The sequence below is a fragment of the Anolis carolinensis genome, chromosome 4 (genome assembly GCF_035594765.1).
Source record: "Anolis carolinensis isolate JA03-04 chromosome 4, rAnoCar3.1.pri, whole genome shotgun sequence".
Classification (NCBI taxonomy): domain Eukaryota; kingdom Metazoa; phylum Chordata; class Lepidosauria; order Squamata; family Dactyloidae; genus Anolis; species Anolis carolinensis.
In genome coordinates, this window is record NC_085844.1 from 232532355 (window position 1) to 232557901 (window position 25547).

Sequence of the window (25547 nt, forward strand, 5' to 3'; positions counted from 1 at the left end):
TATAGAAAATAACATTTGCTATAAGGCCGGGCTGTGGTGCAGGCTGGTGAGCAGCCAGCTGCCAGCTGCAACAAATCACTCTGACCAAGAGGTCATGAGTTCGAGGCCAGCTCGGAGCCTGTGTTTGTCTATGTCTCTGTTCTATGTGAAGGCATTGAATGTTTGCCTTATATGTGTAATGTGATCCGCCCTGAGTCCCCTTCGGGGTGACAAGGGCAGAATATAAATATTGTAAATAAATAAATAAATAAACATTGGGCAGATCTTATACTTACATTGGTAGGTTTGGAAAGGAGGGGGGGGGAATGATGGTCGCTAAGAACAATATAGTATGAAAATAGGATACAGGCCATCTCTAAGCATCTGACTTACAAATGACTCATAGTTAAGAATGGGGCTGAGACAAAAGAGGTCCAGGTCGCAGAGGAAGGCCTCCTCTCTATGCAGGCACAGGACCCACTCCTCCTGTGATGAGTGAAGGCGCCTGGAGGAGCTGGTTCTGCACATGCACAGAGAGGAGGCTTTCTTCTGGGACCTGGCTCTCAGAAGGGGAAGAGGAGATGAAGAGAGACTCCCCCGCCAAATGCAAAGGCCAGCCTCCCTTCCTCCAGATCTATATGGAGGGCCACACCTTCAGGTGAGATGAAAGGTAGTCAAAGAAAAAGAGGTTGTGTGGGGGGCATCAAAGGCCTTTCTGGCCCCTGGCAGAAGAGGGGAGGGAAAGCTTCCTCTCAAATCTCCCCAGGGGCCAATGTCAGACCCCAGCTTCCCCTGCCCCATTGGCTTCTTTTTGGGGTGGGGCACCTGAGGGAAGCAATGGGTGGAGGCTGAGGAGAGGCAGAGAATGGCGGGAAGGAGGTGGGAAGGAGCATGGTGCCTGCGCAGAGCCCCTAAGCGTGTCTCACGGAGCCCCAAGGGCTCCACAGAGCACGCCTTAAGAACCGCTGCATTAGACATTAGCTCCCATAAGCCCTAGCCAGTATAGCCATTGGAGAAGAATACAGAAATCCACACACATCCTAAAGGTAAATAAGAACAAAAACAAAGAGTATGCATAGATTTGTTGTTAGGGCCATCAACAGAAACTCACCTCTCGCGTTTACAATATTTTAATCTTTCTTCTGTGTATTTTATACGTATTTTGTAGAAATACATATTAATACAGTGTGTACCTTTTATATAATGTTTATGATGATTATACGGTTTTAGCAATGTTGTAACCTGTTACTAGGAGAGGCGACTAAGAAACAATATATTATTATTAAGAACATTGCAGAAAAATCTGACTTTGAATCTTGTTTGCAGAAGACAAAAAAGAGACATCAGAACTGACTTCCTTTTATTATTAGGAGGTAAATTTATGCACACTGTCAGACTTGAAAGAATATCTATGCTCGTAAACTCGCATCCTGAGTAAAGAGGCAGAAACCAGCATTAGTCCAGATGTCATTGGGATACAGGAATGGTTGACTACAGGAACCCAAGTTCAAATGAAGAGGCCTCTTCTGTTAGGATTCTTCATTTTTATCACTTCTTTCTTGTTTTCTGTATTTTATGGACCTAGCCCTATTAAAATACTAGGATTCTGTGTCTGTCTACCCTTTGGGGGAGGAAATATATGCAGGTATACCTCAGTTAACAAAGCCTCTGACAGAGAATCTCCTTTTTACGATTTATTATTATTATTATTATTATTATTATTATTATTATTATTATTATTATTATTTCCACCTAATAACGCATTTTCTACATTTTTAGCAGCATTAGCCCTGGAAAGATGGTGAAGAAAGTTTGGTGCAGACGTATGTCTGCACAGGTTGTGTATATCTAATCCAGAATTCCAAAATCTGAAATATTCTAAAACCATTCATATGGGTGGCTGAGATAGGGACTTCCTTGTTTTCTAATCATTCAATGTGCACAGTAGTTGCAAAATTGTATTTGATCCTAATAAATATATTACCTGTCTGTGGTCATTGACTCATGTATTCACGGATCCTGAATTTCCAGCTTCCTTGTTTCAAGATCTTTGGAAGTATTGTGTTGCATCAAGTCTTGAAACAAGTAAAGAATGCTGTGAGGTACAGATTTTCTCTTATTGGTCTCTACTGGAAACACAAAGTGTCATTCCACACACCTAGGCTTAGAATGGTTACTTCTTGCTTCTGGCTGGGAGTGACAGTCCAAAAAAGGCAACATTTTCAATCTCTGCACATTGTTCTGAGAGCTTCTGAGAGACCAGAGGCTAAATCCCCACTTGGTCGGCATGGCAAGAGTTTGAATTCCTGCTCAACCATGGACACTCATTGGGAAACACACACTCAATCTCAGGGAAAGGTGTGGCAACCCTCCTCTGAACAAATCTTACCAAGAACACCCTGTGATAGGGTTGACATAAGTTGGGAAAAACTTGAAAGCACACAACAACAAACACAGTGTTCTGGAAACCATCTTTCCATCTTCAGAACAAATGTTTGCATACAGGAAGTTGTAAGATGAATCAGGAACCCACTAGCCTTTGTCTCTTTTCTTTACTATCTTTTTCATTTGTATACGAGTATCCCCATGGAGAAAGATAACATTTGCGAAAATAATTCTATTGGGTGTTAGACCCAAGCACCGGGAATAACCATAATGTTCCATTAACTGCACAGAGATTATAATGATTTGCTCATTTCATATAAAACAACAGGAAGTGTATTTGGTTTGTGCCAATGGTTTTTGATTAAGAGTCTCCAAAACCACTCAGACAATGTGTGCAAGCAAGGTACACTTGAAAGTGCACAGCCTAAAAGCATCATTTTTGTGGTTCATTTTACTAAATACTATCTACAGGTTTTGGAGTTTTAAATCTCTAGAGTTTTTAGTCACATATTATACATAAGATCTCTGGAAAAATACACTTATGTGGTTCAGTTGTTTTGACAGAAAAAAATAAATTTCCATTGTATTGAAGTTTTTACTGGTGATTTTTAAAAACATCTTAGACATCAATAAGAATATCTGTAGATTTTAAACTTATACTGAGAAAACTTCCTGGAATATTCCTCTTGAACTCAACAAATTCCAAAGATTCACTTTGTTAAAAGTCATTCAATTGTAATTAACCTTTTTTTCATACCTCACAACTTCTGAGGATGCCTGCCATAGATGAGGGCGAAACGTCAGGAGAGAATACTTCTGGAACATGGCCATACATGGCCGGAAAACACACAACAACTCTATCCTTTTTTCCTTTACATAATGTGCATTCAAAGCTTAATTATAGCATAGTTTTTAAAGAATCAGAACATTTATTTTAAAGATAATTATGAGTTTGAGGTTTTTCTTTTTGTTGTTGTTTGTTGTTACAAAGTGTTTTATAAAACATTACCAATTATAAACATTCATTCATATTTGACATTATCCCAACTTCATTGTAACTGTCTAAAATCTATAAATTGTTGCCCTATCATCTTGTGTAATAACAATGTGGTGTTCCAGATTTCAGTAAATGTGTTTCTTTGATCTTCACAATAGTCTTGTAATGTGCATTAAGTAGAAAGATGATGAGGAGTTCAAGATTACCCATGGGGTTCATATGTAAGGGGTAAATTAGGTCTTCTATGGCCTATTCAGCAGGTTGCTTGTAGCTTTCTGTTACAACAACCTGTCTCTAATAAATGATGGATAATAATATGAGATGAATAATTGTCTGGCCAAGGGCTAGACATGATTTTCTTATTTGGCTTTTGTAAAGGACAGAGGTTATTTCTTTCTGCTTCATTGCTGTTATGCACAATGTACATTTTGATTCATGAATGGAACTGTTGTCAACTTTATGCAGCTAGAATAAAATGTAGTTAAGGTCATCAAGGTTCACATCTATCCTGCGAGCTGCCAGCTGGGCTACCCCAGATGTAAAGTGCTTTGATACAAGGTAAACTGCTAAAAATATCTTGCTAAACCACAAAAACGTTTGACATGTTTCCGGCAGTAGAGACCTTCAGGGGAATACTACAACGCCAATGTAGCAGTGCGAAACATACACAGTCGGAGCTCAACGAGGCAAAGATGTTAAGCTGTCTGTTTCCTTTGGGACTACATTTGCTAAGTTGAATTCTGATGGAGAAAGTTATAAATCCCCTATCTGGCATGACCACTGGGAGTTATGAGTTCCATAAAGTAACCTATTAGAGTACTGCCGAAACACCAATTGCAGAATGCCTCTATGTCTCAAGATGATTTCTGTGCACCTCTAAAATAGTTTGTCTTGCATCTAATTTTGTGGCTGTCGTGCCTTCATTTCTTGGCTGGCAATGGTGAGGCTCTCAGATTTCCTGGAAAGAAAAAGCTACCATAATTTTTTCACATACTCCTTTTCAAGAGGAAATGCAACCAGCCACTGTGAATATGAATATATATGTAAAAACATATAGAAAATGTTTATAAAGAAAGCCAGCATAGTGATCACTGCTGAGACTGAGGTTCCCTTCCTCTCTCCACACCATCCTACTTTCTGTAGAGCCCACATAAAGAATGCACATCCTCTTCACTTCTCTCCATACCCATGGTTCTTTGATGTTGGCAATTCTGGCTTGGTCTGATGGGCATTGAAGTCCAGTTACAATACAGTCAGGATGACTAACATTGTCATAGAGTGCATCAAACAGTAGAATTAATGCAGTTTTGACACCACTTTAATTGCCATGGCTCCATGCTATTGAATCAGAGGAAGCTCAGGAGAGTTGGAATCTGCCGAATGTTGCTGGGGAGGGCATTCTACAGCCGAAGAGCCACCACCAAGAAGGCCCTGTCCCTCATTCCCACCAGCCGTGCCTGCGAGGCTGGTAGAACCGAGAGCAGGGCCCCCTTGTAGTATGTTCTCAAGTCGCTTCTGACATGATAAAAAACAAAACAAATGTGGCAGCCTAAAATAGTCCAAGTTAAAAAATTTAAAACAATGGGAAAAATTCAGACAGATTAAAAAGAGAGTTTAAAAGCAGTATAGATTTAAATTGTTCACATCTGCAAATTTGAATGTACTCAAGGGAGTCAAATGGCTTTAGCAAAAAGACTTATTCAACTTTTTAGCACCAAGACATATCAAGGCACAATACTCTTGAGAATTTGTTAGGAATTCTCAGAAATGTTAATACTCAGGTTCTTTTATTTATCAACCTGGGTTGAGACCAAGAAGAACCATGGATTTTTATTGGCAAATGGGATGGAATAATAGAGCTCTCTATGGTTTCTAATGGCCTGCAATATCTTTCCTACCATTAAGTGCAAAATTATTTTAATATATATCCAATTATATAAGAGGCAGATTGCTCCTAATCAATAGGGTTGTTCCAACTGTTCAGTAGCTATGTTGGGGGGGGGGGGGGTGCGGGGTGCGGGGGAGAGTTTTATTTTCTGTGCTGGCTGTGGAGACTAGGATTTTTTAAAAAACGTAATTGTATATCTTTGGCTATGATTTTCTTACTCTCACTCCAAGTTCTTTACACATTAGCAGTGGCAGCTAACATCTTCTTAATAGAATTGATTTAATTTGATACCTTTCTCCAAATATGAACCCATTCCACTGGGGTGGCGGCATAACTACTGGATAAAACTGGTTTTGTTTTTTCCAGATGTGTGTGGAATTTAGCAGGCAATGAATTGTGCTTTATAATTGACAACCGGCAATGCCAGCATTGTTGGGTGAAAGCTCAAGGAGGTAGGATCTGGTTTTTTAAAATAACTTTTCTGACAAGTGCAAACAATGCCTTTGGATAATCATAGTAACTTTCACTGCCCTAAATCTTTGAATTGCAGACAGGTAGACAGGCAAACAGTACCAAATATTAACAGAAAAGTAGTAAATTGAAATAAGGAACAAGGAAGGAGTAAAACCTCCCATGCAAATATTCACAAGTGCCCTTTTTATATCTTGGTTTGTTTGTTTCAAATTACTGGAATGGCTGCTCCAAGGCAAAAATAGATTTTTTTGTAAACTGACTAGTAGCTAGTGTAACCAGAGTAAAAAAAGAGGGAATTCAGCAGATGTTGCTTGTTACCTGGTTGCATGACAAGCTACCTGCTGAATTTTCTCTTCTATACAGTCATTAAAGATACAAGAGCATCTTCAGGTTTTTTTTATAGACTACGGTATGTTTTTTGCTAAATCAGTAATGTATAGATTTGGGAAAATAGGGTCATTTTTGTATTTGGAGTAGTTAGGCACTAAGTTACTTTATTAGAGTACTACTCTTAGAATCATGAGTTAGCATGATTCATAAGTTAATCATAATGGATCATATGAAAACCACCTGTTGTTATAAATTTAATGTTAGTAGTAATTAACAGTTAGAATAACATTTTAAAAGCAATAATTATGGATCATTTTTATGAACCCGACTCAACAGATGAATTTTTAATTAGGAATTATCTCCATCCTTTGAATACAGCTCTGGATTTCCTGCATTGAGGGAGGTTTAGATTACATGGCATACAAAACCTGTTGGAATCACAGATGCCTTAAAGGGCCAGACTTAAAAGTGACTTCAAAACAGAGTTTATTAAAACAAAAGAAAAGGGACAACTAAAATGCAGTTCCACTGGTCAAAACTCAAAAAAACCAAACCAGACCTGGTCCAAAAGGTTAACAGAAATATAATCCAGATTAACTGGATGCAAAGAGCAACAAGTCAAACAAAGCGCTCTGAGGCAAAACAAAAAGGCACAGTACACAAATGGTTAACAAAAGGAGTTGCAGGAAGAGAAGCATCGTCAGCCGAAGTCTATGGTCGAAGCAGGAGAAATCCAAAACAGTGTTGCTCCAGTGTCCGCAGAAGCAGCGTCTTTAGCCAAACTGGTCCAGGTCCAAACTGCAGATCCAAATCCAACGGCGAACATGAAACAGGCAACAGCAAGTCTACAAGAATCTTTACCAATACACAGTACACGAACGCACATCAACACCTTGCCTTCTGCAAAGACCCCTCACCCCTGAACCTACTTTTATCTACAAACCATCATCAGAAGATGAACTGACCACCACCCCATCACTATCCCCCGCAGCTGCTCCCAGCTTTTCACATGACTTTCCCTCCAATTCCTCCATCTCCTGTAAAGACTTAGATCCCCCCAAGACTCAGTTGGATCCCCTGATTGCCAGTCTTCACTCCCAGAGAACCCCATAAAGGTATCACTAGTTGTTGGCGCCTCACAAATAGCTTGCACTTCTCTTATCTTAGACCAATCCATGGTGTCTCCTTCTTCTCCTTCACTCATTGACCCATTGTCCCCCAGAGAATCCCTCAAACGACTCCTCATCTGTAGGTGCTGTAAGTATGTCCCGGATCCTCTTTCTCTGCTGCTAATCATCAGATTCCTGCTCCCGAGTAACCCTTTTCCCCCTTCTGGCACCCATACTACTGTCTGCAACATTATCATCCCCAGAGAATCCTTCAAATGACTCCTCATCTGTAGGTGCTGTAAGTATGTCCCGGATCCTCTTTCTCTGCTGCTAATCATCAGATTCCTGCTCCCGAGTAACCCTTTTCCCCCTTCTGGCACCCATACTACTGTCTGCAACATTATCATCCCCAGAGAATCCTTCAAATGACTCCTCATCTGTAGGTGCTGTAAGTATGTCCCGGATCCTCTTTCTCTGCTGCTAATCATCAGATTCCTGCTCCCGAGTAACCCTTTCCCCCCTTCTGGCACCCATACTACTGTTTGTAACGTTACTCACAGGCTCTACTACAACAAAACCACTGTGAAATAACCTCAACAAATGTGCTTAACATATGGCACAAACTCTGTATCTATAGTGTATATGTTCCAGAGCCTCACATGGATATGCCAAACCATGTGAACCTTATTGAAATGAAGGACTTCTGACCAAAGAATACCATAAATGCACACTGGAGAACTTAGAAAATTCCTAGATATATTTTCTCAGACGTGGATAAATGAAACCAGAGATACCAATCCAGTGGATATGGGGGTCATACTGTGTTTACATCTGTTGCTGACACTACGACTACCATCAGCATTCCCCAATGTAAGCAAAATACACCAAAGAGCTGACTGTTGAATCTAAGCAGAGACGCAGTATCTTCATGGGAGGACAGCTTTCCCATTCCAGATACATTCTTGGGTTGAATGACATGAACTGATGTCATCAGATCCATGACCAAAGCACCCCTGGATTCAAGATCCAATATTGGATCCCTTTGCATCAGTATTTTAAAACAAGCTGGACTTGACCCATAACGTCTATCATGACAAAAGGACTAATCATTCAAGATTGACAATAGACTGTTACTATGTACATAGTGGGATTTAAAGGCAAACAGAGAAATTGTTGTAAATTAAATACAGATATATAGCTGTGAGGTTGGAATGATTTCTTTTGCAAGCAAAGATCTAAATTAGATCTATGGAAGCCAATTACATTGCGGCCATCTACACTGTAGAATCAATGCAATTTGACATCGCATTAACTGAACTGTCTCAATATTATGGAATCCTGGGAGTTGTAGTTTTTCAGTCTTCTCTGCCAAAAAATGCTGGTGCATTACCAAGCTACCATTCTTATGATTCACAGCATTGAGATAGCTAAATTGGTGTCAAACTGCATTAATTCTACAGTGTAGATGCATCTTAGGAGAGGATATAAGTAGAAAGCTACCCCATAACTCCATCAGATGCTGCTATGGAAGTAAAAGTGGAAAATTTAACACTCCATACATGCACACATCTGAAGAACTACTTGTCAGGTGTATCTGATGGTCTGAAGAGGGGAATTAATCAAGCATATCTGCACCTGTACAAAAAAATTAAGGGAAGCTGGAGAGGATCATCCAATTAAGGTTAATGGTGAGTGATTCAAGAGAAATAAAATGAGGTATTTTTCACCTTTTGTATAGTTAAACTCTGAAATTTATCAAAGCTTGCAAAAATATTTTTCTGGACTATAATTTTAAGAAATCCCCATCTGGGAATTCTGTTTATACATACCTTAAGTCAACTCATGAAACAACCTTCAGTGTTCAAACAGTGTGCATGGTTTGAGCTGGATTATTTTAAAAAAAAAAAAATAGGTGTAGTATACATGGTTAAAACTGGCAAGCTTACCCATGACTCATTCAAAGGAACACGGCATAGAATGGGATGTTGGAAGAATCATATTTAAAGGTGTGATGAAAATGAAACTTTTTAAGGTGATATGTCAACAAGAGAAGAATCCATCCCCTGACAAACAGAAAGGTTATGATTGTTCTACCACTTATTGTTTTGAAGTCTCCTGTCAATATTTCCATTTCTCTATTGTTTGATCTTTTCTTTTCTTCCATGACAGAAATTATGTTATTCATGTCCACAACTCTATGTTCTAAGCTCAGCAAGGTGCCATCTTTTCACTTTCAACAGTTCCTTTTAAACATTATGTTTGAGTTTTACACATCTTTGAATGAATTAAGTTTGTATACAAGTTTGAGTTAATGTAAATGTATAAGTCTAGAAATTTGTGGCAAATGGTGAGAGCTCAGTCCATGTTGGGCGAACCTAAAAGAAGCGCTGACCCCCAATTTGGGCCTTTTGAATGCCTCAGAAAATGGCAGTGGTGATGGCAGCCATGGGCGGTTTCCACCTTTAGGGAACACTGGCACCTTCCCTTCTCTGAAAGATGACCCTCCATTTATTCATAGGCCATATCAAAATCCATAAAGTTTGGACCAAAAACCTTCTCTCAACTTATACATGAGATTGATTTGTTATACATGAGAATGTATGTGGAGTTTGTTTGCAAAAAGTACAAAATCATAAATAAATAAATACATGAAAATGGGTTATAGGTGGCAGCCCTCTGTTTACTAGGATTAAAATATTATGTACATATCAAATCACTTTGTTACAGGGCTTGGAAAAGAATGCATATCCTCAGTAAGTATTTTTGATTCCTGCAAATTTTGGTACAAGATGAATTTCGTACTTTCTAGAAACAAACTCCACATATGGTATATTTTCTTCTGGCATTCAAAAGAATATACATAGAAGAATAGCTGATTCTGCAGTGAAGCAGATAAAAGGGAAATTCACAAAATTGAAAAATGAATTAACAATTTTTAAAAAGCTTCATAGCAACTCAAAAAGTACAGCTACATCAACCAGCATAAGCCTGTTTTGAAAAGTAAACTAGCAATAAATGAAAACTATCCACAAATTAGAATATAGGGCCTTAATTTTTAAACGGACTTTGGAGAAGTTGCACTGTCTGGCAGTTTGCTTCTGGAGTGAATTTGCATTCTTGGTCATAACATTTAGAGCCCTAAATTTCTTAGGATTTTTATACTTGAAGGAGTGTCTCTCCCTATCCATATCTGTCTGAAAACTGAGGTCTCTAGAAAGGGGACATAGGAGAGGACCTTCTAGGTTCTGGCATCTGGCACCCCCCCCCCCCTTTAACCTCAACATCAGCTTATTTCTGACACCATGCCAAAGAATGGATTTTTATGATATATTTTTTGAAACATAAATGAAGGAGTTGTCTATATTAACCAAAACCCCAATATTCACCACGAATTGACAGTTGGCTGCATCATGATGCATGGCAACTTCCAGTGAGTATTGTAGCTGTTTTGGTTTGAAACTGTGCTTGTCCCGCATTCATTCAAGTGATATTCTGAAGTTTTCTGGAAATTCCAGAATATCCCGGAGCTCTGGAGCAGCATGGACAGTGGGATCAAGTTTGAGTCCAGTGCTATCACTCTTTTCCTGCATGAATCAGTACTGGGAAATGGGATAGATAATGGGTGTGCTGCTGTTGCTTCCATTGATCTCAGAGCTCTATCCAAGTGCCTGGCCACTGGAGATCAGAATGTGATGCCTATGTGCCCAGCAAACAGGAGATTACCCCTCCTGGTCTAAAAATTGAAAATAGGTTTGGAGAGGTGGGGAAGATCCAGCAAAAAGAAGTGGCCTGCAGTTTTTTTGTTTTTGTTTCCATGTTTGTATGACATACTCCCAACTCTCATGCTCACTTCACCTTTATCACATCATTATTTTGCTGGAGCAAGCTGGTGAAGCCAATTTATGCATGCCTTTTAAATTCAAAGTGATGTAACCTTCCGAAACATCACCAGTCAGGCCTTCTTTTCAGAGCCAAGGATCTATACATTATTTTACCAGTTGAGGGAAACCACCCAGGAGAAGCTATCATATTATTATCTCTTGATAACTTCAATGAAACTTGTTCTCCAATATATACTATATGCAACAGCTTATAAACTCTTACCAAGAAAGGCATAACAGTGAATTCCTCTTTACTATTATTTCTATTTCCATTTCCCCACTCACCCAAAAGTATTGCAAAGCACAGAACTAAGTAAATCAGTATATTTCCTGCTTTTGCAATCTCCTCTCTCCCACTTTCTCTTTCTATCAGTTTCTCTCTTTTGCTCCTCTCTCTCCTTCTTTGCATTTCTCTAGATCAAAGGATTTAGTATACTTGCTTTGCAAGCCAAATAATTTTTGAGGCCTGCAAATAAGCATTTATTTATTTAATAAGCTGTTTTTCTGCCAAAGAATGGCTGGTAAGGTGGCTATCAGTCACAATATCTATATCTATATATATAATAAAAGTGAATGTTTATACATATGTATTTATATATGTATGTATTTGGCAGTGGTGCAGCAGGTGGTGTATTTCTCTGTCCGGGGCTCCCACTTCCACAGACCATTGTGACCCCCATGAATTACTGACCTGGACCAAACTTGGCACACAGACCTTCCATGATGCACTTTACACCCTAGAGTGGTTTGGGGAAGGATAGCCATGGATGATGGGATTTACAGTACCATCTCCTGATTCAGCTCCAACTTCCACAGACCACTGCGACCCCCACAAATGACAGATGTGGACCATATTTAGGACACACACACCCCATTGAGCACTTTACATCCTGGCCATGTTTAGGAGAGGATGGATCACAGACAATGGGATTTTCAGTACCTTCACTCACTTCCACAGACCACTGTGACCCCCATGAATGATGTATTGGGGGTGATTGACCTTGGAATATCGGGGTCGCAGTTCACTTGCATCCAGAAAGTACTGAACACAGTTGATAACAGATATGGATCAAACTTGGCACACAAACCCAAAATGGCCAATTGTGAATGCAGGAAGGGGGTATGGGGGCGATTGACCTTGGAATATGGGGGTTGTAGTTCACCCATATCCAGAAAGCACTGAAACTAGCCAATGATGGATCTGGACCAAATTTGGCATACAGACCCTACATGGCCAACTTTGAATATTAGCAGGGTTTGGCGGTGCTTGACCTTGGAATATGGGAGTTGTCATTCACCCGTATCCAGAGAGCACTGAACCTAGCCGAAGACATATCTGGACCAAACTTGGCACACAACCCAACATGGCCAACTGTGAATACTGGTGGGGTTTGAGGGTGATTGACCTTGTAATATGGGAGTTGTAGTTCACCTACCTCCAGAGCACACGGAACCCAGGCAATGAAGAATCTGGACCAAACTTGGCTTGACCTTGGAATATCATCATCATCATCATCATCATCATCATCATCATCATCATCATCATCATTTAATTACTTATTAATCACCCTCCATCCAAGATGCTCTAGGTGATTTACAAGATAAAATTGTAAAGGATAAAAACATACATACAAATATTGATAAAATTAACATAGATCAAAAGCTGTAGTAATGGGTGTTGTCCAGAGAGCACTAAACCCATCTGATGACAGATCTGAATCAAACTTAGCATACAAACTCAACATGGCCAACTGCAAATTCAAGCAGAGTTTGGGGCTGATTAACCTTGGAATATTAGATTGTAGTTCACCTGCATCCAAAGAGCATTGAACCCAGACGACAACAGATCTGGACTAAACTTGGCACACAGACCCAACATGGTCAACTTTGAATACTGCCGGGGTTTGGGGAGGATTGACCCACAATTTTGGGAATTGTAGTTCACCTATGTCCTTATGCATTTTCTAATGAGAGCATTCATAAAAAACAAAAGCAAGAATTGACTTTTTCTAATATATAGCATTACAAATTACCTAAGTGATATTGTTTAACATCCAAAAACAAATTAGACATTTTTCAACCTGGGCATCGCCGGGTACCCAATAAAAACAAATGTAACTGAAACATAACATTACAATCAAAGTTTAAGAAAAGAGTTTTTAAAAGTAGCTTTCAAAAGAAACCAGTCCACCTACCTGCAACCAGTCAAACAAAGAGTATGGGAGGTTACTTTAAAAACAAAAATAAATGAATGCCAACAATGTTATTTGTTGTTGTTGTTGTTGTTGTTGTTGTTGTTGTTGTTGTACATGCTTTCACATTGATAATAGAATGGCATAAAATGTGAAAAAAATCTCCAAATCCTCTGAGGCACTTGAGAAGTAGCATATCTTCCTCAAAATAATAAAAGTGCTTCCGATTTCTTAGGTTACTTTTGAAATATGACTTTGTTTTTCCTCCTCCAGCTCCACCATATGACTTCTTATAGGCACCTACTTTACTTTTAACTCCCTATTTCAAGGTCTTGGCACAGTTCTCCCAAGCAGCAACAGCTAGCAGAAGAGCCGCAGGGGTTAAAACACTCTGTCTTACTTGGGAAGGGAGTTCCCGATTCTGATTTAGGGCCCTTGGCCTTTTGATGTCTTTGGAAGAATGCTATATTAAGGTATAGAGGAAGGAACTGGCAAATCAATCTCTGAGTATTCCTTGACTTTGAAAACTTTACAAAATTCATGGTGTTGCTTATGACTAATGATTTGAAGGCACATACAGTCATTTGCAGGAGGGGCCTTAGACTTGGGCTTCAGGAATAGCAGCCTATAGTAGTTCCCCGAGGATACAGCTTTGTGGCACCAACCATAAGATGGTCTTGTTAGGTTAGGAAGAGGTCTGACTTCCACTCTAAACTAGAAGGTTTCCAGAGCATAACTTTGAAAAGTGTCCCAGTCTCCCAGTGAGGACAGGGGCACTCCATTCTCTTTGCTGAGAAGAAATGAAATCTAGGCACCCTCTGCTGGTCACTGCAGGAGGAAGTATGAGAAATGCCTCTGGATGAGAAAAGCACCAGAAAAAAACAGGAAGCAGAGGTGGAACTGAAATGAAGCAACCGTCAAAGGTGCTTAGTCAATAAATCTGGGCAAGGTTTGGAAATGGTATACTGGTTTGGATTGTATTATTCCCAGTTGTGTTTGCTCTTTCTCTCTATCTCTTTGTGGTTGTGCTTGACCAAAATTTTGAAAACAAGCAACAAGCAGAAAAAATATATAATCTGGAACTGATTGGTCTCCCAGCAGCTTCCTCACCAAGCAAAATTGTTATATTCATTCTGCCTAAGGATTTTATGGCTGGGGGTGTGGGTGGAGACATTTAGTTGTTTTTAAAATACATATATTTTGAAACCAGCTGAATTACAACATCCTTTCAGCCACTCCTTGTACCAGAAGGTAGAAAGAGAGAAACACATTTGCTGATTATATCACCTATTGAAGTGTATTTTTAAAGGATGATCCTTTTCATATTTCAAGTATTCTTTCTAAAGCAATTGTAATATGGACAGAATTTCTTTTAGGTCATGGCAACAAAACAGTGTGCCTGAACCTACTACTATAATCAGTTCTATCATTATTTTCTAATCTATGTGCTTGAAGCTTACATTTATTATTATTTTATTTTTATCCCTTTTTTGTCTCATTATAGGATTCAAGAGTTCTTTGATCATATAGGTCTCATATTGAGAGAAAGGCAAGATGTAAATTAGATAAATAGATTCACAAATAATTAAATCAATCATGAAGTACTGTCATCTATTTGTGATTTAAGCTGGTGTTTCATATTGATATTATATTTTTCTATTTTACATAAAATACTGCTGTAAACACACACATATGAAACACATATTTTATATTTTATGTGATATCTTGTGTTTTATATAGCATTTTAAAAGGGTCATTCAAAGAGATAGTAATCATGCTTTTCTTTGAAGTGCAGAAATCATGCCTATATCATGAGATACATATAAATATATTTGGAAATTCATTGCCATCAATTGCAGAGCACTTGAGCACAAAGGCAATGCATACAGGAAATGCACATTGATTCTAGGTGCTTTAATGTGCTTTAGCCTATACAACAGTATCACATGTGCAACTCAGTTCATGCTGCTGTCAGTTGGTTGTCATTGCCCCCCTCCTCCAAATCTTGATTATACACAGTGTATGCCTGCGGGTGCCACCAACAGAATTCTGGTCAGTATGTATGTTTGTTTACAGGTTAACATGAACATCAATAGATAGTTCACTACAGGAGGTTATTCTGGTATCACATTTTTGATAGTACTGCTTTTTATTGCTAGTGTTGTCTGTAAAGAGCAGAAACAAAACTGTACTATCATACAAAATGTCATATGTCCAAACTGGGATTAGGAAATGAAGATGCATTAGGAATCATATTACAAACATGTGTTGTATAATGGAGCATACCAAAAAATCACAGAAGACAATCAGCCTGTGCTTTATAGATTATAACAAAGCTTTTGGTTGCCTAGATCATAGTTTCTTAATCTTTTCCCCTCATGATCCTTTTGGACTAAAAATTCTTTACTTGCCCAGAATATATATAAAAAAGTATAAAAATCAAACATTTACTGATAAGAAATCAGAATTTGCAAGGCTTGCTAAACGGGCTGATTTCCCTTTTTATGAAGTACAACTGAAGCATCTTCTGCAACATCCACTTTAAAACACTACACAACAGATTTGTGTAAATGTCTAGGTGATGTTCAGGAAACTTTTGCCGTTGCAAAATTTTTCAGGACCCCAGTGTTGACCTAAGGGTACCCTACTTGGGGTTGTGATGCACAGTTTATGTGGCAGTGGTATAGATTAGGAAAATCTATGTCTCACTGTAAAAGAAGTATGGGTGCCCCAACATTTGACTGACCTGATGCAGCATTGACCCTGTGCCTGTCTTCTCCCTTGTGTGGTGATCTGAAGATCTGTGATTCATTACTCAAAATTGACCTGACACCTGTTAAAGGCAATCTTGTTTGTAAGATAATTACATTTTCTAGTGCTCCGACATTCAACCTGAGGGCAATGAGAGGGGAAATTATTCCAAAATATTTTTATTTAGTTTCCTCAATTTTAGTTTTTAACTCTTTCTTGGCAGAAGCCAGAAGAGACCTTGCTCTTGTTCCAATAGCACTCTCATCTTTTTTCACTGGTATCAAAATGATGTCAGTGGAATATCAATGGACAGAGACTTTCACATGATTGCACACTCAATGCTTGTTTTCCCCATTGCCAATGTTTGGGTGACACCAGGACTAAACTGTAAACATCTTCACAGGATTTAGGATGGAAAGTTGGAGATTTGTCAAATACAATGAAGAAATATTGGGATGAACTGCTATTTTGACTAAGCTGCTTATAACTGGAACACCCACTTCCTTGTGCATTGAAATTTGGGTGAGCCAGAAACATAATTTCCAGTGACTCATCAAATCTTCTGGTTGCTGGAAATAGTTTCTGTTAAGAATTTTAACAGCAAGTGAGAAGTATACTCCAGAAAAGTGGTTCTCCACCTGTGGGTCCCCAGATAAACTGGCTGGGATTTCTGGGAGTTGTAGGCCAAAACACCTGGGGACCCACAGGTTGAGAACCACTGCTCTAGAAGCTTTCTTCTTGTGTTCCCCAGCTGGTCATTTTTAACACCTATATAGACCACAGATGAAACACTTTTTTAGGTGTGTGGGTCAGGTTTGAGTGCCTGACAATAAGCTGTAGCAAATTGTGTTTCCCTAGGAATTTTGCCTCCCCCTATCCTGTGGCTGCCATGCCTAAGTTATAAGAACCATGGGCCTCATCATATGCTGGCTTTCACCCTGTTTCTAAACACTTAGAAGACATTTTAAAGATGTAGTCCCATGGAGCCCATCAAACAACGCAAGAGTACTTCTGTCAGTTGCTCATAGGATTCTGTTTCTAAAGTGTGTAGAAATGGAGGGTTTTGGAATCATGGAGTAATTATAGTTCCCCATTCTTGTAGAAATGGCTAAAGGCACTTATTTAAAGGTAGGATGGGAACTAGCAGATTTCTCCATCTTAGTGACATGAAAGTGTGGGCATTCTTAAAATGTGCCTCTATGTTCCTTTTGTTGCAATTAATCATCTTTCATACAACTTAAATTGTATTTTTAAAAAAATATTCAGAAAATGCACCATTTCAATATATCTCCAATTTGTGTGTAGAAACTACACTTCCCCATGTGATAGTTCAGTAAGTTGAGGATTTTTTTAAAAAGAGAGAAAGGCATGATATGCTATAATAAGAAGACAATTCCCCACTCTTTCTGCCCCAAATGGGATAAAGTCCCATGACAGTTAAAGTGGAGTAGATCTATACTTGTACAGTGAGGATGCTTCCCTCCACACTGCTGCATGAGGGCTAACTCTCCCCTGAATTAATAGAAAACAAAAGGAAGCTCTCTGTATGCAAAAGTCACGACAGGAAAGGCTAAAAACCACAATCCCTGTATGGATGTTTCTAGCTTGCACTTGTTTGTTAGTATACAATGAATGTTTAATTAATGTGTTCCTACACACCTTCTTATATGGTATATTCCGTTCTTCCTTATTTTGCCAAAAATTCAGAACATATTGGTAGCATTTGGAAACCATTCCTATGCTGACTTGGAAGAAAATACAAGAATCATTTTGAAATGCTCTGCTACATCTATGATTCTTTTCAGAGAGCTCACATTTCAACAGTTGTATTCGCGGATCAGCATACCTTCAACAGCTGGTGCAGAACTTCCTGTTTTTGCATTTCATCTGCTGTTAAACTGAGAAGTTAATGAGGCTGAAGACATACTAAATGGAGAAGACGACGTTTGTGGTTCTCCCAAGACTTTTGTTTCATACTTTCAAATGAAGAGATAGGAAAATAAAGCAATTTTTATATAAAACACAGATGAGATGCGATTCCAAGGTTACTCATTTCCTAATTTGTTTTTCCTCTTCTTGCATAATTATATTTTAAACCACTTATATAATTCTATTGCCTAAGCCAGTAGAAATAAATCCACTGTACAAGAGATGAAAAACTGGTCTAACAACGATCTTCTTGGCTCACTTCATTGTATGTTACAGCTCAGGTACAGGTTATTTGGAGGATCATATCTCCCTTTATGAGTCTTCTATGAGTGCACCTCCATTGTATTTTTTATTTATTTTATTACAGTCGATGACCAGCAACAGAAAATGCACCTCCATTGTAGAATTATAGTTGGATACTACTTTAAGTATCCCTGCTCAATGCTATGAAATACAATAATTTATAGTTTGGTGAGGCAACATTACATTTTGACAGAGAAGGCTAAAAACCTTATAAAACTACAACTCCCACATTTCCACAGCATTGAGCCATAGTTGATTTGGAAAATGTTTACAATATGTGATAACTGTCACAAGAATTGTATATGCTCAGAAATGTAAGGAACCAGTTATCCCAATGGCTGATAAAGATCAGTGAATTAGCCAATATGGAGAATTTGATTGAGCTGGTTAAAGGAGAAATCTTTGACTAACTTTAAGAAAGACTGGAAATTGTTCATTACCTTTTCACAACAATGATGGGTGCATTTGTCAAGTGTATGATTCATGAATTAGTAGTGTTGCCAAAAGTAGAAAGGTGACTATATAATGTTATTTAAAGGGAGAATACTAAAAATGGATAATGATGATCAGATAGATAATGAGAAGTGTGTAGATCTGTTGTTTGTTGAGTGTGCATGTTTTGTTATTTTTAATAGTCACTTAACTATAGTCTTGTAGTAGTAGATCGTATGTATGGTATGTCTACACTGCTGAATTAATGCAGTTTGAAATCACCTTTTCCAAAGAGTGCAGGTGCCCCACCAACCTACAACTCTCAGGATTTCATAGCATTAAGCCATGGCATGTGCTTGGTGGTATGGGGATACCAAGTCACCTTGTCTGTCTCCTGAGAAATCTGTATAAAGACCAAGTAGCCACAGTAAGAACAGACCACGGAACAACAGACTGGTTCAAGATTGGGAAAGGAGTATGGCAGGGCTGCATACTTTCACCCTCCCTATTCAACTTGTGCACAGAACACATCATGCGACGTGCGGGGCTTGACGAATCCAAGGCCAGAGTTAAAATTGCTGGAAGAAACATTAACAACCTTAGATATGCAGATGATACCACTCTGATGGCTGAAAGTGAGGAGGAGCTGAGGAGCCTTATCACCAAGGCGAAAGTGCAAAAGCTGGGCTGCAGTTAAACATCAAGAAAACCAAGATCATGGTAACCAGACTGATTGATAATTGCAAATAGTGGGAGAAAACATGGAGGCAGTGACAGACTTTATATTTCTAGGTGCGAAGATCACTGCAGATGCAGACTGCAGCCAGGAAGGCGTTTACTTCTTGGGAGGAGAGCAATGGCCAACCTTGACAAAATAGTGAAGAGCAGAGACATCACACTGGCAACGAAAGTCCGCATAGTTAAAGCAATGGTATTCCCCATAGTAATCTATGGATGTGAGAGCTGGACCATAAGGAAGACTGAGCAAAGGAAGATAGATGCTTTTGAACTTTGGTGCTGGCGGAAAATCCTGAGAGTGCCTTGGACCGCAAGAAGATCCAACCAGTCCATCCTCCAGGATATAATGCCCGGCTGCTCACTGGTGGGAAGGATATTAGAGGCAAAGATGAAGTATTTTGGTCACATCATGAGAAGACAGGAAAGCTTGGAAAAGATCATGATGCTGGGGAAAATGGAAGGAAAAAGGAAGAGAGGCCGACCAAGGGCAAGATGGATGGACGGTATCCTTGAAGTGACTGGCTTGACCTTGAAGGAACTGGGGGCAGCGAAGGCTGACCGGGAACTCTAGCTTGGACTGGTCCATGAGGTCATGAAGAGTCGGAAATGACTGAACAAGTAAAGAAGCAGCAGCCATGGCAGTTAAGGTGGTGTCAAATTACATTAATTCTGCAGTGTAGATGCACCCGTAATAAGAGACAAACAATCTAAATGAGTTTTCTTAAGGACTGTTTATTGAATTAGAAGGAAATCAAAATATACAATTATATAGATTTCAGGTGCTAGTTTAAATTATAACATTAGTTTTATTTTTCTTTACTTTTACAGTAATGTATGTATCAGGATTTCTGACAAATACTTTTTAAACTTGATCACATGCCCTTTATAAATCAGGCAAAAGGGTGTTGAGTCTTAAAATCTGGCGCTTTTAAAAACAAGGTATTAGGCTGAGTATAGACATTAACAAAAACAAAAGATTTCTGAAAAATTGAAGGTTTCCCTCAAGATACAATGGAACTCTATGTATATCTGGCCTTAAGTAAATCCCATTGCATTCAATGGGGCTTGCTCCTAGGCAAGTGGCTATGGAACTGCATTATTTATGCCTGAAATGAAATTAACACAAAAGTAAATAGTTAGTACAGTGATCTACAGAGCTTCAGGTCTGCCCCCTTGTGTTGCATTCTTGTTAATACTTTATTTTTCTTCTTTTTTTTATAAAGCTAATTTCCCTGATTTTATCATATCAAGGCAGAACTAGATAAGAATTATTCTGTACAGTTCAGACTTTTCAATAATATTAATAACTTGAAAATCAACATGAAGAATACTCTTGAAGGTTTATGATTCAGTTTCCTTTGTACTTATAACCATGAACAATGAACTCTTTATTTTTAAAAAAATATCAATGTACAGATTATTAAAAAGGCATTTTATGGTTGTTTTAAAGCTTTATCCTTGTTATTTTACACCTGCACAATGTTTTCCTACAAAGAAAATCCTTCTCAGCACATGCATCCAACCATAGTTACATTTAGCCTTCTTCCATTTTTATTATGAAGTGAAATGTAATTCTAGATATGTTTGCTTAGTCCTACTGCGTTGAATCCATCATACCTCTAGGTATCTGTCTCTTTTAGGATTTTAGCCTAAGAATGCTTTCTTGCCTTAGTGGTTAGAATGGCTCCCCACATCAGCTTTACTAACATAATACATTTTTTCTCCAACCATTATTATGTCCTATATTTGAATGAGCTATAATTCAGGGTCAGCTGGAAAACAAGACATAAACTCTGTTTGCAAACCATAGTTTGCAGAAGTCATTTGAACAAACCATGATTAAGGCAGCTTGCCCAATCTCTCCATTTTCCAGCAATCTCTATACAGACTGTCCAGATTTGGACAGTTGCTTTTAGCTTTATAAACTTTAGGACTATGAAGCAGTTATCAAAGCAGGGCTGTTTCTCATCACTCCAGTCTCTCCTCTGCTTGTGTGCAATCATGGCATCTTGTTTCAAGCATGTGTTAAATGAGAGTTTAGTCAAGTCTATACTAAACTTTGTTGGAATTTCCTGGTTCAGGCATAGCAAGAAAAGTTGGTTTAATACAAGCTTAGATGGCCTATAAGACATAGACTTAGTGATCCAAAAAAACAAAACAAAAAGGAAACATCGCCAAGTTTTGTTTCTTTTCCAAACTGAACCTAAAATTGACAATCCCATGTCAATCTCAGCTAAAGATATGTACAAACCTACTTCAGCTTCTCTCTAATCTAGTTCAAAAATGGCATTTTAAGAAACATGGGACAGGGATTTTATATCAGAAGGATTTAGGGGACACTGTTGATACATCTCCTCACCCCTTAGACTATACTCTTTCATTTTTCCACCAACCTATAAGCCATCCAATAGCCTACTAACCACCTTGGTTATTGACTTATCTTCTGTTTTAATAATTTACCCATTATGCCTTTCTGACTTGCTGTTAGTTATGTGCTAATCTTTACATTAAAATATTGAAAACGTGCGTAACTCTTTGCTTCAGGAATGCCACTTGTTTTGCTTATTTGGAAATAGCCATTAAAAGTAGGAGGATGGGCAGGCGGGTGAGTAGGAGCAAGAAATGATCCAAAACAAGTCATTTTTTAAACTTCAAGGAGAAAAATGATGATGTTCCAATTATTCTTGAGCTGTTTCAGCATGTTCATTACTTGGGTTGCACAAAAGGCACAATAGACACTGGATCTGTTTGTACTTGTGCATCAGACATCCGTTTGGGGCTCTGACAAGAGAAGCAGAAAGAAAGAGAAATTTTTAAATATTAATGAAGATGATTAAACAATGTTTGATCCACACATGGGCATTTTGTATTCATGTTCAATGTATCTTTCTGCAGATACGAAATAAGATTAGCTAGAGTGCTTCATACATTTCATGCTAAAAATAATTTTGTGCATCATACTAAGAATGACTTGTAAAATATGCAAATTTTTCCTTGTTTTTGATATTTTGTTCTGGTCTTATTAGATATTAAAATCTCACACCCAAGTCACAAGAATCAACACCATTCTCACTTAAAGACTGTCTTTTTCCTTATCTGCATAAGGACTACAAAACTGTATAAATAAAAGCTGAGAATCTTCACCAGTCTCAAGTTCTACACTTTTTCTATACTTATGCAGAATGACAAAGTATGCATAGTCCTGTGGCCATTACATTTGAAAGCTCATGGTACAATCCAATTTTCTAAGAATCAGAGGACATATCTTTTTTCATTTTGTGCTATACATAGTAAGATAAAGGTTTTCCCCTGACATTAAGTCTAGTCATGTCTGACTCTGGGGGTTGGTGCTCATCTCCATTTCTAAGCCAAAGAGCCGGCGTTGTCTGTAGACACCTCCAAGGTCATTTGGACGGCATGACTGCATGGAGTGCCGTTACCTTCTCACCAGAGCAGTACCTATTGATTTCACATTTGCATGTTTTCGAACTGCTAGGCTGGCAAAAGCTGGGGCTAACGGCAGGAGCTTACTCCACTCCCCAGATTGAAACCTCCAACCTTTAAGTCAGCAAGGTTTAATTCTCTGCGCCACCAAGGGCTCCATGCTGTTCATATAATGATCTTTATCCTGTCAGATCTTTTTCCTTAAGAACTCATGTAACTGATAGGGCATTATGAGCACAAGGAGGTGAACAGAAAACTTCTAATGCATCATCATTATTCACAATTCTTATGGATACTACTTCAACTACAGAACAGCATTTGTTTAAGTTTTAAAGAAAATCTCAGTTTACAGATGGATGCCGAGGCATTTCAGGAGATTTTTTAGCTTCCCTTATGGCTATGAGTTCCATTTGATCTTTCTAGTACACCTTAATCTAGTGCCCACTGCTTAAATGATTTACAAACACACACAAACTCAAGCCCTGCCCAAAGGTTCACAGTCTAAAAGAGATGATACACATGTAAAGGCAGTTGGAAAAGAAAAGGAGATGAAAAAATTCTGAACAAATCCTATGAAACATGCAGTCAGATTCACAAACTAAGACACATTTCACAAAACTGTTTTCAAACAAATGTAATCACTTTCTAGCAGTAATGTTTCCCTTACTTACAGACACACTGAAATAAACAAAAATACTTTGCAGAACTGTTTTGTAGTCCAAACAGAACAGCTGAACTTTGCATTATTATCTGCTGCTGGAAAGTATAAGTCTATATTTAGCTTCAGTTAAGCCTCTCATATTGATCAAGAAACTATAAATTTTCTAGTAATCCACCTTTCTTTTATAGGTAGTACGTTGTTGTATGCCTTCAAGTAATTTCTAATGTATGGTGACATTTTCTGAGGTTGAGTGTGACTCGCCCAATGTCATTAGTGAGTTTCCATGACTAACTGGAGAATCCAACTCTGGTCTCCATAGTTGTAGTCCAATATGCAAAACACTATTTCCCAATTGTGATATTCATTTTGTTTTTTATCATAGAAACATGTTTAATTATAAGCCACTATGTTCTTTAGTAATGTCTGTTGACAGCAGCAAAATGATAACTGACAACAAATTTTGTATTAAAAACAAAATAAATTAGTGCCTGCAACAGTAGAGTGATAGAGACACGGATAGCCCAAAGGTCTTGTCCTGATTAGCACTTGTATGGGAGATGGCCAACAAATACCAGGTGTTGTAGACTATATTTCAGAGGAAGGAACTGGCAAAACCACCTCTATTATTTGCCCAAGAAACCCCATAAAATTCATGGAATGATCATAAACCAGGCAGGCAATTTGAAGGCACCCATACTTTTGTTATACAAACTATTTTACTTCCTGTCACAGAAAGGAGAACAGTTAGCAGCTAGCGGGGTCTACTTTCCACCAGCAAAGCTGACCTAGTCCTCACCAAATGCAATCAAATAGCAGGGGGTTGGACTGAATGGCCCTTGCGGTATTTTCTATGATTCGGTGAAATACATTACACTCATAGTTCCACATTTCTGGCATACATCTAATGCCTTGGAAATAAACACTGCAGCTAATCCCAATCTGCTCATACACAATAAGATGCCACAGATGGCAACTATGGCAAGGTCATTAAAGAAAGATGAAACATAACGTACGAGACCCTTAAAAAACCCTCCGAAGGACTGTCTCTTCTCTATCCTCTTAGGGGTGTATTCCTTCGCAGTATCCCCTCCATTTTGAAAGGAGGCTGTCTCCACTGTTTCTTGCTCCACAACGTCTTGTGGGTCTTTGACTTCCTGCTTGTCGCCTTCCGGCTTGCTCAGGGTCTCTGTTGAACTTGCTTGGCTTCTCTCGCCCAGGACAGGTTCTCTGTTCTCAGCCTGGGTGAAGGGCCTGTCTGTGAAGTCTAAGGTCTAAAGCAGTTTCAAACAGCAGTTATTTGAGTCATTGTTGTGCAAAAAAGAAATGCATTTGATTTGGCAGGAGGTTCCCCATAAATCAAGTAAAATTATCTCCCCAGTCTCTTCATAGGCTCAGCCAGACTTTAGGATAGTTATTTTCTTAAGATTACAACTACAAAAATGCTCCATCCAGTTGTAATCCAAACAAGTAAATTCTCCCAAATGTTGGCTTCTCCGCACCAAATCAGGGGGAAAAAACACCATTCATATTAGTGTTTACTTCCTTGGTATGTGGGCCAAGGGGTTACTATTCAATATATTAACAAAGATTTTAAATCTGCCACTCTCATAGACATGAGTATCCTTTTTGACAATTGTAAGGTTACTCTTGTGAATGAAAAAAGCATAATTATTTGCATAGCATTTCTTTTTTTCTTTTAAAGAACACTTTTTACACAACAAATATATTATTGCATGACCATCTTTGAAAGGAAAGGCATTTTGACACAAGGCTTTGTCCAAATGGCTCCTTTATTGGCATTGGGCAGTGCCACTTTAGCATTCCCAAACCATATATTCTAGCATATATTATAACATTCAGTTCTTGGAAACAAGTAAAAATTAGCTTGTTTGTCTGATTGTTATTTTCTATTTCTGTACAAATCTTGTTTAATATTATTATATTATATTGTGATGTTTTAAATTGTTTAAAAACTATTGACTGTACTCTATTCTGACATCTACCAACATTAGGCAGAAAAGAAGTCCATTCATAAGTCGGCAAATAAATAAATA

At 38.4% G+C, this 25547-nt stretch overlaps 1 protein-coding gene across 3 annotated transcripts in view; it reads right to left on the bottom strand.

Annotated features, from left to right (window-relative positions):
- Positions 1-20100: 20100 nt before the first annotated feature.
- Positions 20101-25547, bottom strand: part of bcas1 (brain enriched myelin associated protein 1) — a 47515-nt gene continuing 42068 nt past the window's right edge. For 2 of the 3 annotated variants that reach the window (XM_062978943.1, XM_062978942.1), the window contains 2 exons: positions 24507-24764; positions 20101-22169 (listed from right to left, as the gene is read on the bottom strand). In XM_062978943.1, the coding sequence (XP_062835013.1) occupies positions 22095-22169; positions 24507-24764 (333 nt within the window). In that variant the 3' untranslated portion in view covers positions 20101-22094. The remainder of the gene's footprint in view (positions 22170-24506; positions 24765-25547) is intronic. The other variant, XM_062978944.1, reaches the window with a different exon arrangement.